This window comes from Callithrix jacchus, chromosome 19, assembly GCF_049354715.1.
Source record: "Callithrix jacchus isolate 240 chromosome 19, calJac240_pri, whole genome shotgun sequence".
Taxonomy (NCBI): Eukaryota; Metazoa; Chordata; class Mammalia; order Primates; family Cebidae; genus Callithrix; species Callithrix jacchus.
The window spans coordinates 44,291,546-44,311,676 of NC_133520.1; the positions used below are offsets into that span (position 1 = coordinate 44,291,546).

Sequence of the window (20,131 nt, forward strand, 5' to 3'; positions counted from 1 at the left end):
TATTATGTTATTTCTTCTTTATTTTTGTGAAACATTATGTTCATTCTCCATTATTATATCGCCTAATTTTGGGGAGGGCTGTTTTATCTCTATTGTTCATTTTCAAGAAATTAGAAAATATGTGAGAAAGCATTTAAGACATGCTTTAGTGGAGGTTTATGTTCAAATAATAAGTCACACTCCAATGGATTGTAATTGTTGCATGAAATTATCTTCTCATTGTTTACAATGTATTCTTTCTTGAATTTTCTTCTTTCAGAGAAGAGTTCCAGTCACAAATGCATATATGATGCATTTTGACATTTACTGCTAAGATGAAATGCAGAAATGAAACCACACATCCGTTTTAGTATTCTCAGATGTGATTAGATGTACTTTCTCATGTTTTTATGCTACTGACTTACAAGAAAAAAAATATTTTAAAAGGGTAACCATTAAACAGCTAGGACCTGCAACTTCAGAGCTTCTGGGATAAAGTGGAACATCAGAAGGACAGATTTTATTACAGCATAGTCACACCTTATTTCTTTCATCAGCAGTTGTCACCAGACGATTTTACTTCCTAGAATGGCGGACAATCTACCCACAGAGTTTGATGTGATTATAATAGGGACAGGTTTGCCTGAATCCATTCTTGCAGCTGCATGTTCAAGAAGTGGTCAGAGGGTTCTACATGTTGATTCAAGAAGTTACTATGGAGGAAACTGGGCTAGTTTCAGCTTTTCAGGATTGCTATCCTGGTTGAAGGAGTATCAGCAAAACAATGACATTGGGGAAGAAAGTACTGTTGCATGGCAAGACCTGATCCATGAAACGGAAGAAGCCATTACTCTTCGCAAGAAGGATGAAACTATTCAACATACAGAAGCTTTTTGTTATGCGAGTCAGGATGTGGAGGATGACATTGAAGAGATTGGTGCTCTGCAGAAAAATCCTTCCTCAGGGGTGTCTAGTACCTTCACAGAAGTTCTGGATTCTGCATGCTTGCCTGAAGAAAGCCAGTCATCGTACTTTAATAGTGATGAAATGCCTGCCAAACACACTCAGAAAAGTGCTGGAGAGATTTCCCTAGAAATAACTGATGTAGACGAATCAGTGGAGAAAGAAAAGTATTGTGGAGATAAAACTTGCATACACACAGTTTCAGATAAAGATGGAGTTAAAGATGAAAGCACATCTACAGTAGAAGACAATGCCAATCAACCAAATAGAAATAGGATTACTTACTCTAAAATAGTTAAAGAAGGAAGGAGGTTTAATATTGATTTGGTATCAAAACTGCTGTATTCTCAAGGATCACTAATTGACCTTTTAATCAAATCAGATGTTAGTCGTTATGTAGAATTTAAAAATGTCACTAGGATTCTTGCATTTCGAGAAGGAAAGGTAGAACAAGTGCCTTGCTCTAGAGCTGATGTCTTTAATAGCAAGGAACTTACCATGGTTGAAAAGAGGATACTAATGAAATTTCTCACATTTTGTTTAGAGTATGAACAACATCCTGACGAATACCAAGCTTTTAGGCAGTGTTCATTTTCAGAGTACTTAAAAACTAAAAAATTAACTCCCAACCTTCAACATTTTGTACTGCACTCAATTGCAATGACATCAGAATCATCTTGCACTACAATAGATGGCCTTAATGCAACTAAAAACTTCCTTCAGTGTCTTGGACGGTTTGGGAACACTCCCTTCCTATTTCCCTTGTATGGCCAAGGAGAAATTCCCCAGTGTTTCTGTAGGATGTGTGCAGTTTTCGGTGGAATCTATTGTCTTCGTCATAAAGTACAATGCTTTGTAGTCGACAAAGAATCTGGAAGATGTAAAGCAATTATAGATCACTTTGGTCAAAGAATAAATGCTAAGTATTTTATTGTGGAAGACGGTTACCTTTCTGAGGAAACATGCTTAAATGTGCAGTATAAGCAGATCTCCAGGGCAGTACTCATTACAGACAAGTCTATACTAAAGACAGATTCAGATCAGCAGACTTCCATTTTGATAGTTCCTCCAGCAGAACCAGGAGCTTGTGCTGTTCGGGTCACAGAACTATGTTCTTCAACCATGACATGCATGAAGGACACCTATCTGGTACATTTGACGTGTTCATCTTCTAAAACAGCAAGAGAAGACTTAGAACCAGTGGTGGAGAAATTATTCACTCCGTATGCTGATATAGAAATAAACAAGGAAGAACTTACAAAGCCAAGACTCTTGTGGGCTCTTTATTTTAATATGAGAGATTCCTCAGGCATTAGCAGAAGCTCATATAATGGCTTACCTTCCAATGTTTATGTCTGCTCTGGGCCTGACTGTGGACTGGGAAATGAGCATGCTGTCAAGCAAGCTGAAACGCTTTTCCAGGAGATCTTTCCAAGTGAAGAATTCTGCCCTCCACCTCCAAATCCAGAAGACATTATTTTTGATGGTGATGATAAGCAGCCAGAGGTTCCTGGGACCAATAATACAGTAATAGCCAAACTACAATCCTCTGAGGAAAGCAAAAACCTAGAAAGCCCAGAGAAGCACCTTCAAAATTAGAAAAGAACTATCTGGAAATGCAGTTTTGGACCTTTACCGTGGCGTCAGAATATTCTCATTTAAAGAACAGTTTCCCATATGAGTAATTAGAAGTGGTGATATATGATGAATGCTATGCAGATGTTATCTTTAACTCTCTTTCAGACATTCAACATTGAATATCTTTGTTAACCTATCAACAAGTGATTTACTGATTATTGAACATTTTGTTTAGAATGGGCTATGTGATCCAAAGTCTTAAAACAGAGTTAGCTTTATTTTAGTATTGGGTATGTATGTAAGGGTTCCATGTTAGCAACTCAGCTTAAAGGTAACATTGTATTTGCTAATGATCTTCAGGTTTTATCTTTGTCTACAGAATAATTAGTAATACCCAAGTAATATTTTAATTACTTTTACAGCTATTAGAGTTGCTGCAGCCTGTTTGAATAGTGAAACACACACAAATGGTAAATTATGTGGATCTTTTGCATATAATATAAATATATAGACATGGTGGTAGGAATAGCAACTAATACAGATGCCAATATGATAATAAAATACGTTTGTCTGTAATTGTTAAAAGATTAGCTTTGCATGATCCTTTATTCATTGTGAAGGTCCGAAGTTTCTAATACCCACTTGACCCTTGTAACTGATGAGGCAATGATGCCACCGCAGTGTTCTAATTTACAAAAAGAGTTGGAGTTCAATTTTTAGTGATTGAAAAGCTCATTTTGGGGGGAGGTTGATTGCAAAGAAAATTTGAAGGATAAGATTTATTCTTGCTTAATACTTTAGAAAATTTCTGGAGATCCCTAATGTGGCACTTAAAGAACTTCCAACAAGTAACATAGACCAAAAGGAAAAATGAAGTGCCCCAGGAAAAGATACTTCAGAAGGCTTGTTCTGAAATTTCTAAGGAGGAATTCTTAAAAATTCCTAAGGAGAAACGGAGTGAGGCATTTTTGACCTGGGATTACAGATAGTTCTAAAACCCTCTATAATTAGATTACCTAAGATTTCTTATCGAGAATGAAACATACCACCTTGTTGGCTCTACCACTTTAATTAATATCACTAACATAACTGATAGGAATGAATCAAAGGAGGATTTACCATGCCCTTTCTACTGTGTCCCACTTCACAAATAGTGAAGTAACAACCTTCTGAAATTTCTCTTGCCTCTTAGGTGTTGGCTAGAGTATGGAAACTTTTTTCTCCCAGAACCACCCAACATCATAAAACTGGTAGTACTCCAGTGGGGTGAAAACCTGTGGAGCTCTCAGAAGACATGAACTTGCTCTTCCTCTAGTCCAGTTTCCATTCCTCAGACAGAGAATGATGATCCTTGTGGCAGTTTTTGCTCTGAAACAGCATATATCATGTGCTTGGTACTTAGTATTATGCTTTCTCATGACAGTTTCTCAGTAACCCTGCTAGGCAGATTTGCATATACTTTCTGTATTAGTCTGTTCTCATGCTTCTCATAAAGACATACTTGAGATGATAGTTTATAAAGAAAAAAGAGGTTTAATGGACTCACAGTTCTGGTGTGGCTGGGGAGGCCTCATAATCATGGCAGAAGGCAAAAGGCATGTCTTCCATGGTGGTGGACAAGAGAGAATAAGAACCAAGTGCAAAGGGAAACCCCTTTAACATTGGATCTCGTGAGACTTATTTACTACTGTGAGTACAGTATGGGGAAACCACCACCATGATTCAGTTATCTCTCTCCAGGTCTCTCCCACAACTTAGGAGCAGCAATTCAAGATGAGCTTTGAGTGGGGACACAGCCAAACCATATCATCTTCAAAGAATAAATAGAGAATTATTAGTAATTTGCTCAGAATCTAGTATGTGGAAGAGCCAACATGGGGATTGAATCTTGTGATTCTAAGACCTTTGATCTTTCCACTAACATTCACTTGTTAGAGGAATGTAGGCACTGCAGGAAAAAGAAAATGTGCCCACAAAAATTAGTCTAGCATTGCTGGAGGGAAAAAGCACATACTGGTCTTACAGCTTATTGATCAGAGAAATGTGAAGATTAAGATGAACTAAACAAATATATTTTAGAACATGGATCTCATTGAAGTAGAATTTGGCTAAGTTTTAACAAAATAATGTTCTTCAGTAACACATCTTTTGATCTGAAGATTGTGTTATAAAAAATGTTACCAGGCCAAAATTTGTTCTGAATACACTCTTTATTGTTCCTCTGTATGTGAGGAAAATGAGACCAGACAGATTTAAGTAATTGACAACTTAAAGTAGCAAAGTCATGGATTTCATTGACTTTTAAAAATATAGTAAAGTCATATTTAAACTTTATCCTAAAGTTTAAGTATATCAAAACAACTGAGATACTTGAAATAGACCTATAAAATAATAATTAAAATAAAAAATATGTAAAGTGATAAATGAAGGTGAAGGTATTCCAGATCTACTGAAAAGATTTTTAATATCACAGATTATTCATAAGAAATTGAGGACAGGAACAATGAGAAGTTGCAAAAGATGGTTTAGCTGAGTATAATGGAGATAGGAAAAATTAGTCCAAAATAAAGGTTGATTTAAAAATGAAGAAAATGAATATATTTCTTACTTAAGTGAATATAAACTGTGGGAAATGAGAAATTATGGCAATAAAAAGCATTTTAAAACTTAGGAGATATAACCCAGTGTAATTTTCTGACAGGTTGGACTTTCACCCTAGTGGACTTACTGGTGAACTTTTTCAAATGTTTGAATAATGTCTATCCATGTATCATGAAAGACTGCTTCAGATTGCATTTTGAGGCAAATACAGGCTCAATACGGAGTCAGACATTTTTAGAAGAATTTCATTCTCAACAGATGAAAAATGCAGAATAAAATATTGGCAAACAATGCAGCAACAAGTAATTTGCTATCAGGATTATAAGGCTGGTGTTCAGCAGAACAGCCATTAAGTCAGCATCAACAGAACAAATAGTCAAAAATCCAAAGTATTAACTACAAATAACTTCTCAAAAATTCATCATTCCACCCTTGATTTAATTATTTCTGGCAATTCTTTGATAGACTTCTTAGAGTCTGTTAGGTATGTAAACCAAAAGCTACCATTATTCCTACTGGGAAAACATAAACATTTCTCAAGCAAAAAGTAAACAGTGTTGGCACCATTTTTATATATGGTTAAAGAAACCTGTCATTGCAGTAAAAGCCAGCATTCACAGAATGAGGAAGGTCAGGAAAGTAGAGTAAGTGTTTTCTATTAGCATGGCTTTACGACTACTTAAACCTAGAGTATATAAATGTACTAACAATAAAAGACTAATGCAAGAAGTTGTAGGCTATATAATTTTGAAAAATCTAATTTCTACATCTCAGCAGTGACAAACTGCAATTTAAAAAGTGTTTGGTTATTAATACATATGAGACTGTCAAAGCAAGTTATGTAACTCTACTGAGATAAATTAAGAAAGATGCCTAAATAGAAGCAGGTTTAAGGAACCACATTTTTAAAAATGAGCAAACTCCCATGGGAGCCATCCTGGTGTAATGGAAAAGTAGTACATGGGGAGATGGGGAGTTTTTTGAAAACCAGAATTACACTTCTTGTTTCACTACTTACCAGTTGTATACTCTTGGGAAAGTCACTCCTAGTATCTATTTCACCATCTGCAGAACAGAATTATTGTGAGGATTAAGTTAGATAATGTGTATTAAAATATAAAGGTACATCCAAAGGAATGCCAGTATGTGAATATGTGACATTAGCATGTAAATTTACTACGGTTCCATTTAACATTCCAACTGGTTGCTGTGTGTAATATGGCATAGTTGTAATAAATTATTTAGGAAAGTAACCAAGCAAAGATGTAAGTTTTTTTAATATAGGGGGAAAATGAGAGCCTTGCCCTTCAAATCCTTAAAACATGCTATTAAACAACCTTTCTGAATATTCTGTGGTGCCAAGTAGAAAGTTTAACTAAAACTAATAAACCAATTGGAAAGAAAGAAATATTAATAACTGCTGGTGGAAAGACTAGTTAGATGTCAGTGTGGAAAAATTAGATCTATTTTACATGTGATATTCCAAATGAATTAAAATGTTAAGTATAGAAGGAAAAATAAAGACTACAAGTCTCACATCAATAGTGGTACAAAGAAACTTAATGGCAATTGACAAGGTAGATCAACTAAAAGAAAAATTTTAAATGTGTATTGGATAGGAAAAAGACAAAACAAGAAAAGATGAAATTTAAAGGATTCTATTTGCATTACACATGGATGCGCTCAATTTTTGTAAAACTACATGCATATCCATAAGGCTTTGTACTCTTTCTTAGGCAAATCTATAAAGAGATCTTGTGTAAATAAGAAAGATCAATTATTTGAATGGTGTTCAAATTTCCTACTATTAAAAAATGCAACTTTGACTTAGTTCATGCTCTTGTATTACAAAATTGTTTTAATTGCATATGTCCTCATAGCAGCAGCATTGTATATTAGTAGCCTTTTAAGAGAACTATGTAGAAGATTATTAAAAGGGCTTTATAACTGATCAATCTTTTGACATACTCACTTTGAGTGGCATATGCCCAGCAAAATATTTAAAAGAAAAAAAAAGCTATTGGTACAGAGGTTTCTAGCAATTCCACTCACATAACTTTAAGGGGGAAAAAAGTCCAACGACTGGGAAATGGATAAGTAAATTTTGGTGTATTTCTAGTGCTATCATAGAATGTTATAGAGCCATTAAATAATATTAATGTATGTAAAATTGTATGCAAAATGTGAGATTCAAAAATGTTAATAAGCATAAATTATGTTTACTGATATATGTTTGAAAATTTAGGTCTATATTGAAAAGAATCAGAAGATAACATGTAATTAACTTCAGTTTAACATTAGGGGTTCTTTATTTTTCTTCTGTTAAATGTTGATGTATACAATAAAAAATAAAAGATAAATTGGTAAAGTGGTTTACTGAACTGGTGAGAAAATTACTGATTTCTTAGAAGTTTCTAAAATTCTATTTTAAGTTAAAATATACATTTCTAGGTATTAAAGTCAAAAAAGGTCATTTTCAAATATGTGCGGCAGAAAGTTTTACAAACCTTGGTGAGAAGGAATTCTCGGTCAAGATGGACTTCATAATTTATTTTTTCTTTGTTGATCACCATTAAGGAATAGTAATAAAAATATTAGTAATACATTTTAGGACATCAGCATGAAGACATCATATATTATTTAAAGTATGACCGTAAATGCAAGAACAGACATGTCACTTGGGAATCTTAAAAACCATGGAGATGAAAGTTGGATGCATGGATATGACCAAACCTGGTTTGCAGAGAGAACTGTGCGAAAGCCAGATCTCAGCTACTGAGGATGCAGACAGACCCTTTCTCCAGTCAGCCTGAGAGATGCAAATCAAGGTGATTTAGTTAACAAACATCCAATGAAAACTCCTACTGTGGGTTTTGAATTGGCCGTATTCTAGGAAATTAGAGCTATAAATATAGGTGCTCTGTACCTGACAAACATTCTGTTGGAATGTTTACCTTAGGGTAAGGTACCTTTTACCTTAATGAGCATTTAAGACCTTTTTTACGTGTCACACTCCCCACTGTAGCTAGCACTGCCTGTTTTCCTGGCAAAAGAAAAAAAAGGGAAGTCTCTGCCTCGTGCATGACATCCGTTTTTTAAAAATGCCAAAACTTTTTACACAGTTGAAAACAGGTGGCTTAAAGGTTAAAAGCCGAATCATTTAACACTCTCTGAAATCTGATTTGGATAACATTCAGTGAGTTAGGTTTTTCTCATTAATCAGAAACTTTTTCTCTTGCCTGGAGGAGCCAAGAGAAGCCCCAGGGGATTGGGTCCAGAAGCCCAGGACATCCAGGTCTTAGAGAGAGAAGTATAATGAAATTAGATCATAAAGTTTCAATACGAAGAAATTCTGATTGAGATTAATTTTGTTATGGAGAGGAAGTATAATGAAATTAGATCATCAAGTTTCAATACCAAGAAATTCTGATTTAAGATTAATTTTCTTTACATTCATCATGAATGTAAGTGGAAGTCATACTCCTATTGCATGGAAGTAGCTGCTTTCCTCTGAAGAGTTTCAAATTTTAATTTTAGTATTTTTACCTTCATTATAAAGAGGCATTTGCAGTGTAGTTCATTTCCTTTTAACCAACAACCAAATGTATTCACATTTCAACAGCAGGGGACACAGTACTTCCAGCTTTCTGTAAGGCATGAACTGTACAGAAGCTGAGTGATTCACCTGAAAGATTTGACTGTAACAAAAGATGGATGACAACAGTTCTGCTATACAGCATTTGTAGGAATGCTTTTCTCTTGACAACTACATTTTCTTACGTGATCCTCTGGACCACTGTGTAAGGTAAGAAAGGGCACGTATTTATACCCATTTTTATAGATAAAACCTGGAGGAATTAAGTGACTTGCCTGGACTCTCCTACTTTGTATTTAGACCCAGTAATGAAAAATGAAATGCTGGCTTTGCTTCCATTTCAAGAGAGTGATTTATTACATGAAAGACTAACACATAAATCACTATTTAAAAAGTGGTGGCTTCTGGAACTTTAGAATACAATTGGCTTTTCAACAAATAGCAAAATCCTATATATTATGATTTGTGTAATTATAACAAAATGGGCCAAATGATTGAAAGAGGAGAACGGAGTTAAGTTCACTCCTGAAATCAGAAAAATGATTTCCTTGTTCTAATATGTCAAGAGCTTAGTAGGTTTATATATAATCATTGGTTCATGCTGTTGTCCTATGATTCTTGGCATTCGCTTATTACTAAATATGTATTTAATTCTAATACACTCTGGACAACTTTAATATTAATGAAGGCATGCACATCAGAGGACTGACTGGATTCAGAGGTGCAGGATTGACAATGTGTAGCAGGAAGATGAATATCCGATTATAATTCAGTTAGAATGAGATACATATTTAGGCATTTTATAAATAATCCTCGAGGACACTAGTGCAGTGTTTTATGCCAGTTCTTTTTATTACACATCATATAATTAAAGCCCTTGAGTTCTCTATTTCTGCTCATTTGGGACTTTAATCTGTTCCTTATTCCTTTCTTAGATAAAAATAAATATTACCCAATATGGGGCAAGTTTTTTTTAATCATTACCATAAATTAATTTTACTATTATTTACAGTAAAAGTTAAATTTACAGTAAAAGTTTGTGTAACCATTGCAGTATTTTACCAACTATAAAGAAGAAATTTGGGGGAATGTATTGGCTGAGGAAGAGCTTGGAGTCTTGTTTTTAGGCAATTAATAATACAGTTGTTAATTTCCTAAAATGATTTAAGTGAAGTATTAAAGAGAAATGAGTTATATGTTCTTCTGTTCTCATTTTGGACTACATAACATTATTTGTAATACCCCCTGCAAGTACCAACCAGATACCTAGAGAAAGTAAAAAGCAAGATGAGAATTGCATTGGAAATAGTTTGTCAGGAGACTGTAATTTCCTTTCAAACAAAGACTATGTGTATGGCACCTCTGCATTCCCTGCAGTTTACTGCATATCACAGGTATCCCAAAAATGATTCGCTAATTGAAAGACCAGCTAGCAGTTTTCCACTGGCTGTTTTCTTCCATGTCATCCTCTTGCCCTCACACCCTTCTAGGTTCCAACCTGAGGAACAGAGGATGGCTAGGACCCATCTCTGGTAACATATGTCACAATTATAGTCCTGGCTTCTTGTATTATTACTACAGATAATTAGTTTTAGGGTAAACCTATATGAGTCAATAAAGCTACTTGAAACAGTACACATTTAAATATAAGATGTTATATCTAAATAATTTTGCTATTCTTCTCCCGTTGAGGCAGCAATTCTTAAACCAGAGCGTTTAGCCTTTTATTGGCAGTCTGGAGACTTCTGGTTTTTACATCTGGGAATCACATGTTACTGGCATTTAGTGGGTAGAGGGCAGTTGTTGTTCAACATACTGCAGTATACAGGTTAGCTCCCTCATAACAGTTATCCAGCCCCAAATGTCAGTAAGTGTCAAGTTGAGAAAAACTGCACTAGAATAAGTGTTTAATATTCATAAGGAGTCTGCTTTCCTTCTCAGGTTTTCTGACTCCATAAGTGCTTCTTCAACAGGGTCATTGCTGATAGGAATGCTGTATTTGCTGCTCCCATATAGATCCCCCAGATCCCCGCACCCTTCCCTCACCAATCCACAGTGACTTCCTTCTGGTGGTTTATTTGTAACTTAGATTCCAAAACCAAAGTCCGAGAACTAGAGAGTATTTTTTATCCTGCCCCAGTTGTCAGGTATAGGTTAGAAATTTGTGAATTTTTGTATTTTTAAAATCATTTTCTCCAGAAATAGTCTCCAAAGCAATTATATTAATAGATATGAAAGGCAATCTTTCTATGCATGGCAACTACCTCAAAATCAATGTAAAAACATTTTAACATACTGTTTTTGGAAGGGGTACTATTTACTTGACAGACTTGGCATATTAATCAAATTACACATATGTAACAATATCCTATGGCTTCAGAGAAGCCTATTCAAGACTAAATAAATCACCCATAGTTGTACACACATTTGCACTCACTGGTGGTTCACCAAGCAATGAGATAGGCAGCAACTTGGCATTATTAGATGGCGTTAACTATAGAAAACACTTAATTGCAATGGAATGAGTCATTATGTTTAATGCAGATAAGAACCTTAACTAGACACTGCCAAGTGAAGCACAGGGTTCAACACAATGTAATATTTATGAGCATGAACTGTCCCAGTTTCTGTGCTAGACTCTGGGGATACAGAGATGAAACTGTAACTAACACTTAGCACTAACTGAATGCCAAGTATTGCTCTGCATGCTTGCTATACTGATTTTATGTTATCCTTATAAGAATCCAATTGGGTAGATATTTTATTATCCCCATTTTGCAGATGGGTAAACAGACAATGTGAAGACAAAGAGCTTGACCAAGATCACACAGCTAGTAAGTGGTAGAAGTGAGCTTCAAACCCAGGCACTTTGATTCCATAACCCCAAGTTGAGCCCACATGCTCTACTGAGATGTGATATGGTGTCTTCGGGGGTATCTGATGAAGTCCAGGAACACTAGTAACTGCTTATGTGCCAGGAACTGTTCTGATTTCTTCACACATTTCATCTCAATTTTTAAAGCAACTCTGTGAGGTAGATATTAGCGTTTCCATATGTAGATGAGAAATAAGGCTCAGTAACTCTTTGAAGGTCAGAATCTGTAAGTACTGGAACTCTCAAGCTATTGCGTCTGTCATTGATGCACAATTAGCCACTATATAAATCAGGCTATGATCATTTCTACAGTCTGTAGAGTAGTCCTACTAGGGAAATCTAGGAATGCTTCGAAAAAGAAAAGGTGTTTGTGCTTGGCCCTAATGGTTGAGGATTTCCATGGGCTGATATGAGGAATAATATGATATGATATTCTTCCATGTAGGAAGAATAGCAGAAGTCGGCATGGAGGCATTGAGGACACAGTCTGCATAGCTGGAGCATGGCGTGCCTGACCTGGCGTGAAGGGGCAGGACAGGTAGAATAGGGCTCATAGTGTCCATAGCCTTGAATAGCTTGCTAAGAATTGGTACTTTTACTCAGTGGATAAGGTGCTGTGGAAGGTTTTTCCTGGTAAGACTTAACGTTTCAAAGGTTAGCCTGGTGACAGTGGGGAGGAGACTGGTAAAAAGGTGTGGATGCTGGATGCCAGTGACTGGCAAGGAGAAAGAATGTGATAAGGCCTGAATAGGGCAGAGCGAAGGGAATGGAAGAGGCAGAGAACAATTTGAAGATAGAAATACAGGATCTGGAAAATATGTTACAAATTAGGTAGAGCAGGAAAAGAATCGAAAATGTCTAAAATTTCAGCTTTGGAATCTGAATGTATGCAATTCATTTAACCAAGACTGGAAACAGGGTTTGAGGAAAAGCAAATGGATTTAGTTTTGGTTATACAGGGTGATCAGTAGATACCTCTCCAAGGTCTTGGAGGGCTTTGTATGCCATTCTAAGGAATTCTGACTATCCTCGTGGAGAAGCACCTAATGGTATTAAATAAGAAAACAGGTTGCGTTTGCTTATCTATGTGTCTGTATGGAAGATGTATCAAGGAGAGACAAGAATGGAGAAGGGAGATCAGACAGAAGGCTATTAAAAGAGTCTGGCAAGAGATGGTGAGAGTCTGAATTAGGGCAAAAGTAGTCAGGACAACAAAGGACAGATTTGAGAACTGTTGAGATAAATTAGCCTGACTTAGTGATTGACTTACTGGAAGTACTGCGAAAAAGGAAGAGAAATCAGAAGAAAACTAGGAACTGTGGACTTGAGTAATGCAAACATGGTGCCCTGCCTGATTTGGCATAGTAACTCCTGCCCCTGGATTAGTCCTGAGCCAGAAAGATTCTCTCTCGCTCTTTTTTTAAAATAATATTTCTAGGTATAGACTCTTAAAATCCTCCTGGGCTTCTGAAAGCTCAGGGATTTGAGTCAGAGGCTGCCAGTACTTTGATTACCAGGGAGTCTGTCCAAACACAGAGAAACTAAGCCAGTGATGGGAGGAGAGACCCGAAGCCCTGATGACATTGCTTCCAGCTCCTAGATTATGTGGCCCACGTATTCCTATTGGACACTATGCTTGGAGCCAGCGCCACTTTGGACATACCACTTACATAAGATTACCCACTTACTTGCTCCTTATAGGGGAAAAAAAATATGGTGTAGAAGTAGCAGATGATGTAGAAGAGAGAAGTGTTACAGAAGCCAAGAGGAATTTCAACAAGAGCTTGGGACAGTGTTAACATTGCAAAGAGATTGGGTAAACCAATGTTTTAGCAGTTGATTTATCAATTGATGAAATTCTGGAACAATGGTTTTAAAATGAAGAGTGCTCATGAATCAAATGAGCATTTTAAAATGTGGATCACCAGGCAGCACTCCAGCATTCTGGGTCAGCAGGTATACAGAGGACTATTGTAATCAATTGCTGGGTGGGTGGTGGGTTGTCACACATTGTGACATAAATAAGAGGGAATCAAACAAGTATTGGTTGATACGGTAGCGAGATTTAATTTCTCTTCTGGTGAGTATTTTGGTAAATTGTATGAAAGCATTAAAATTTTGCACACCTTCTCACCTAACAATTACATTGTCAAGAATTCAACCTAAGAAGATCATCATGAATGCATGTAAATATATAGCTACACTGATTACAATGTCCATAGCTAACACTTACTAAGTGTGTACCATATGCTAGGTACTGTGATAAGAGCTTTATGCATATTAATGAACTCTTCATTTTCATCTCAACTTCCTGAGGTAGTTTGATATATTAGTATTCCATTTTACATTTAGAAAATTAAAGTACCAGGAGATTAATTTGCTCAAGGTCACGCAAAAAGTGGAGAATATGGAACCTAAGCCCAGTGCCCCTTGGTCACTATGTCTCACTCTCTCTCCCCACAGCACTGTTAGAAGAGTGAAACATTGAATGACATTCAAAAGTCCACAGTTTGAAGCCTGAGAGAGCAAATATTCTAGAAATCAACATACCACCAAGCAAATCATGCAGGACCTACATCCTGGAAACACTTTTTACCCTGCCTTTCCCCAGAAGATGATCATAACTAATCTCATAGTACCTCACATCCATGCGAAAGTCAGTCGTTGCTGACTTTCCCCGGAAGGGAAAACCTCTCCAATTGGCCATGACTGGACTTTCATCTCTTTATGGCCACTATATTTATTGATCTGTTCTAATCCTGAGCTTCCACTGTACACCCCCTGGATCCTCCCTTCATGAACAGTATACTCCCCTATAACTTCAACATCTTTGAACATTTCTCTTAACCCTGGCTGCCCCCATGATCCCTACTTTCCCACCTTTCCCAGCTGTGTCTTCCTTAACACCAGGTATACCCCATGGCCAGGTAGTAGAATAGGTGACTCATTAAGTATCACTGCTGCTTCTGAAGCATTACTCCTCATTCTATAAAACTCTTTGCTTCATCAACACTCTCCCAAGGTCAGGTTGCAAAATCGAACTCACATTTGACAAACAGGTGCAGGGAATATAAAACTTTAGCTGTCACCTCTCGTTCACAGTCTCAACTCTCCTTCCTGGATCTCCTTCCTATCAGTTGACAAGCCAAGCCACCATCCCCAGTTGTCTCTTGTCTTAATGACTGTCTCTGTTCTTTCTTCAAAGAGCCAGTCTTCTTTTTGGTCCACTACTTGCACTTCTATATCTTCAATGAATTTTATTTTGTAATTTACTTAAAAGTTTTTAAATACGGGCCGGGCGTGGTGGCTCACGCCTGTAATCCCAGCACTTTGGGAGGCCGAGGCGGGTGGATCACGAGATCAACAGATCGAGACCATCCTGGTCAACATGGTGAAACCCTGTCTCTACTAAAAATACAAAAAATTAGCTAGGTTTCGTGGCGCGCGCCTGTAATCCCAGCTACTCAGGAGGCTGAGGCAGGAGAATTGCCTGAACCCAGGAGTCGGAGGTTGCAGTGAGCCGAGATCGCACCATTGCACTCCAGCCTGGGAAACAAGAGCGAAACTCCGACTCAAAAAAAAAAACAAAACAAAAAAAGTTTTTAAATACAGAAAAATGCAAAGAATAATACAGTAAGGTCCATGCATATACTACCCAGTGGTTAAATACTGGTATTTCTATATTTGTTTTAATCTAAATAATTAAAATATTGCCAATAAAATTTACACCTCTGTATTTCCTCCATTCCATTTTACCTCCTTCCTTCCAGAGGTCACTAACATGAATTTAAGGCAAATCCAAGCAATGCTTCTGTCCTATTATTAACAATTTATTTACATATTTCTCCCTTTGATGGAGGTCCATTTCCTGTTTTTCACTGTAATATAAAACAGTGCTTCAGAGTGTGTCCTTGTACACATTTCTTCCTGCCCAATACCCAGAGTTTCTCTAGGGCTATGTTGTCTAATACGGTAACTACTAGTCACATGTGTCTCTTGAGCTCTTGAAATGTAGCTAGTTTATACTGAGATGTAAGGGTAAAACATGCTTTGTATTTCCAGACTTAGTATGAGAAAAATGTAAAACTCTCAATAATTTTATATTGATTACAAATTGAAATGATAATATTTCGCATACATTAGTGTCTTAGTTCAAGCTCCTGTAACAAAATGCTGTAAAGTGGGTGGCTTATAAACACAGAAATTTATTTTTCACAAATCTGGAGGTTGGAAATCTGAGATCAGGGTACTGGCATGGTGGGTTCTGGTGAGGGCCCCTTGCAGGTTAGTGTGCTTATGTGTCTTATCCTTACATGGCAGAAAGAGAACTAGAGTGAGCTCTCTGGCCTCTCACAACAGCACGAATCCCATTCACAAGGGCTCCACCTTCATGGCCTAATCGCCTTCCAAAGACATCACCTCCTCATACCATCACATGGAGGCTTAGGATTTCAGCACATGCATTTGGGGGGACACAAACATTCAGTCCATAGCGGTTGGGTCAAATAAAATACGTTATTAAAATAAATTTTATCTGTTTCTTTTTACCTTTCTAAGATGTAAATACTGTTTGTGGCTCACATTCTATTTCTACTGAATAATGCTGCTCTAGGATTTATAATTAAACCTGGAGTTGCTAGGCATGTAGATGCTGGGCAAATTTTCAAATGGATTATTTTCAACTTCCGTTAGTCCCACCCCTTTATTTACCCCCTCCTCCCCCCACCCCCTCAGTTCCTAAGTTCTTGGTGAACTTTCCTGTCTCTGAGCTCCTCTGGCACTTAACATCTGTATATTCATTTGGCATTTCAAATACGTAATTTTGTATTTTAGTTTGGTCTTTCCAGTTGCCTTTCCCCTTTTACATCAAGGACCATATCTTATGACTTTGCTTCTCCAGAACTAAGCTTGGGGCCCTGCCTGTTAGAGCCACTCAAATATTTAAAGAAGATTTAGACACACCAGCCTGGTGACTATCTGCTGTAAAGCTGCAATTTGTCCTGGAACAATTTCATCTTATCTACTTAGAACATGCCTTGAATTTCTTGTGCATCCAGGCTTCACTCTGCTCTCCATAATGGGAGAGAATTCCCTAGGAAGTGACAAGAATCTGTTTCATGATGAAACTGCCAATGTCTCCCCAAGAAGCTTCTAACTTCCTGATGGGTTCCGGAGTTCAGGGAACTGGCTAGATCAGGGTGAAGCTCAAGGGCAGTTAGTTAGATTTTTAAGAGCTTTTCATATGATGTCACTTTCAGCCATTTTATGATATGCTGTGTCAGGTTATTTAAATTTGGCACTATTATAGTTTGTTGGACTATAAGAAGCAGCAGAATTGCAAAAGACAAGATAGGTAAAGAGGAACAAAAGCTAGAAATGAGTAAACTATAAAAATCAGAGCTGCCTATATAAGCTAGAAAACATGCCTTTTCCTCAGGGCTGGCTCACTCTAATATCTTGACGTCCATACTGACCCTTTCAACTAGGGAGACTTGTGCCTAACAGTGCCTTTGGTGTCCTGTGCAATACTGTATTGTGAAATGTTAACATGAATGAATGGCTCAGTTCTTATCTGGGGGCAATTTCCAAATTCCTAATATGCGGCCACTGAGCAGCAGATAGGGACAAAGGCAAGCAAGCTTTAGAGCCCAGAAGAAGACAACCAGAAGGTTTTCTTGAAAGTTCTCAAGTGCCAAAAGATGGAGTGTTGATATAGGAAGATTTCTGAAGAATGAAGGATTTCACACATAAAAGGCACCATAGCACTGAATTGTAAGTATGCAGTGTTTCCTTGCCTGGAGTGATCCTCATATATATATAAACTAGTCTGTCCACTGGAGGCTTGAGGCACATCTCTTTATTCTCTATTTCTTAAAGAAGTAGACGAATTCTTAGGTAAGATGAAATAAGCAAAAATAAATAAATAAATACAAAAGTGGATATCCAAAAAAAAAGGGAGAAAAGAAGACAGCCTTAAACCACTGAAACCCTAGCATATACATGAAAGTCTTCTCATTGAAGAGAACCATTCCATAGAACATTAAGATCTTTAAATATATTCCCAATTCTGTGCTGCTGCCTGGACAAAGAGACACAGAATGATGGTGCTGTTTGTTGCTTTGCTGAAAACGATGGAGGTCAGGACGGAACAGAAATGGGCTGCCTGCAGAGTCCATCAGAGAGTGGAGAGAGGGCCACCCCTCTGCACTGCCGCTCTCGGTGTGGGATTGAGACTGAAGGATTCAGAGGCATCTGGAGTGGTTTCTTGTGCTCCTGCACCAGTGATGGGAATTGAGGAAAACCTGGGAAATGAGCAAATAGTCATAGAGATTATATTAAAGGAAATCTGATTTTTGCCTTGACTCATCATTTTGAAAGTCAGAATCATCAATGACAACTTTTAAACATACAGACATTCAGGTTCTGTCCCAAGCCTAGTGGATCAAGTATTTTCAAGGGCAGAGCCTTGGAATCAGCATTCTAAGCAGTCTCCTGAGGAGTTTCGTATGTAGCTATTTCAAAAGCTGGCATTTGGAAACAGCATTCTTTTAAGGGAAAGAGACATGCTGCTCGATCTAGAAAGTGTTAAATCGAACATCAAAGAGGAGTTAAATTCGTGTTAACCCCAATTTGACAGTGTGGGAGAGAAGTTTGAAATAGTAGAATGTGAATGGGTCTGGGAACCAGCCTTGTTCTAACACCCACTTTGTGATCTTGGGGAAAATATCTCATATTTGTAAAGCTTTCTTCTCCCACCTTCATTTAAAAAAATTTTTTTTTTTTTTTAGTTCTTCGTTACTTGACATTCTCAGATCAGGATGACTAAGAGATTTTTCTTGCCTATCCAAATTCTTCCACACGGGTCACCAATATGGGTTTTGCTTTATACTCCAGTGCCGCCACCTCACACGTTTGTTTTAAACTTAAGGCATTTTGCCCTGGTATTGCACTGCACAGGCTCTATAGCAATTATGTTTTTCCTTAGCAGGTTATGTATGGCAGGCTTCTTCTCTCATTCTCCTTGTGTGGTCCTGAGGTATCATGTCACATTTTTCTGGCTGATTAATTGCTTACACACAATTATAGCAGAGAGTGTGATACTCATTCTTGAGAGAAGAGTCACACTCGCCCTCTGGCTGTGTTTCCTACTCTCCACTTGAATCAGCAGCAGGGTAATAGGAAATGACTTTAATGGGATCAGTGTTGTTTTCACCTGCTCTAAAACCTAAACCCTGAGCTCCCTTGAGAGCTTTGTAAATTATAAATGATGGAATGAAGATTTAATTCAGTGCCTCTGAGATTTCCTCCTATTTTTAATCTGTTCTTCTGGGATATTGGATGTTTTTCATTTGCTGCCGGGTTAATAATCTAGGAAGGAACACTTAGAAACTCGACTCATCATTGCAGGCCACACAGCTATTCCACAATTTATTCATGTGTTGAATGTTTTCATAGAATTAAAAAGACCTCAGCCTTCGCCATTGCTTAGAAACAACTTGCTTTGTGTATTCATTTTGGGAAAAATGCAAATAAAGCTCTGGACTAACTGTCAAAAGATCTGGGTTCTCATTCAAACAGAACCTTACTAGTCTTGCGACCTTAGGCTAGTCACAGATATCAGCCCCTTTTCTCACTCTCATCAAATGGGGACAATGAGATTTTGCTGCCTGAATGTCTGAAAAGATCTAATTAGAAAAATATATTTAAAAGTACTTTGAAATTTATAAAATATGAAATAAAGTTATTATGTTATTTTGATTAGAGAATGAGAGATGATAAATCTAACAGGAATGTCATTTGACTTTACAACACTCATAAAAATGAATATTTTATAGATTTTTGTAATAGCCAAAAATTATCATGTAAGAACTGTCAAATCATATTTTGAGTTGAAAAAGAGATCCCTTAGGTAAAATAGCAGGGAGATGGTCTTGTTTTATGTTCTTCTAACCTGTGTATTGCTATTTCCCTGAGGAACAAATTTTTTTTCATTGAAATGTCACTGTTGCTCTTTCTAAGCAATGTTTCACCTGAGCGTTTGGTTAATTACAGGGATGACCATGTTTATTCCAGGACTTTTCCTTGTTATTCGGAAAGAAACATGGTCATGTGTATACAACTTTTATCAGCAACAAATGCATAATAATCCCTGTACTATTCCAGGTGCCAAAATGATGTCAAAACACAAAGACATTCTTAAGTATGTCACACTTAAGTTTACAATTTAATTGGAGAGATAAGACATAAGTACACAAAATTGTACCAAAATATAGTAAGTAGGAAATAGCAACCATGAAGATAGTCTGTTTGCATTGTGGATGAATGGAGGGAGACATGCACTAAAGAAGTTATAAATGGTGAAAGAGAAGGTTGACTAGGTAATGCAAGAAATACACAGAGTTTCTTAACAGCCAACATGCTACGTGAAGGGAGCTTTGCATGTCATTATTCTAGAAAGGGCTTTGTGAAAGTAATAAGATGATTGTCTCAGCACAAGTTCTGTACATATAAAACCTAAGTTAAAGCATATATGCTAATGA

At 37.0% G+C, this 20,131-nt stretch overlaps 2 protein-coding genes across 4 annotated transcripts in view; both read left to right on the top strand.

Annotated features, from left to right (window-relative positions):
* The window catches only part of OPN3 (opsin 3), a 47,611-nt gene that overhangs the window by 3,924 nt on the left and 23,556 nt on the right, over window positions 1–20,131 (top strand). The window contains exon 2 of one of the 3 annotated variants that reach the window (XM_035280972.3): window positions 260–7,502. The exons of 1 other annotated variant lie outside the window; for it this stretch is intronic. In XM_035280972.3, the coding sequence (XP_035136863.1) occupies window positions 260–300 (41 nt within the window). In that variant the 3' untranslated portion in view covers window positions 301–7,502. Of the gene's footprint in view, window positions 1–259; window positions 7,503–20,131 lie in introns of those variants that run through there. One more of the 3 variants, XM_035280973.3, reaches the window with a different exon arrangement.
* Window positions 433–7,502, top strand: CHML (CHM like Rab escort protein). The gene has a single exon (XM_078357247.1). It carries the CDS (start codon window positions 568–570, stop codon window positions 2,539–2,541), a length of 1,974 nt encoding a protein of 657 aa, XP_078213373.1. The 5' UTR covers window positions 433–567; the 3' UTR covers window positions 2,542–7,502.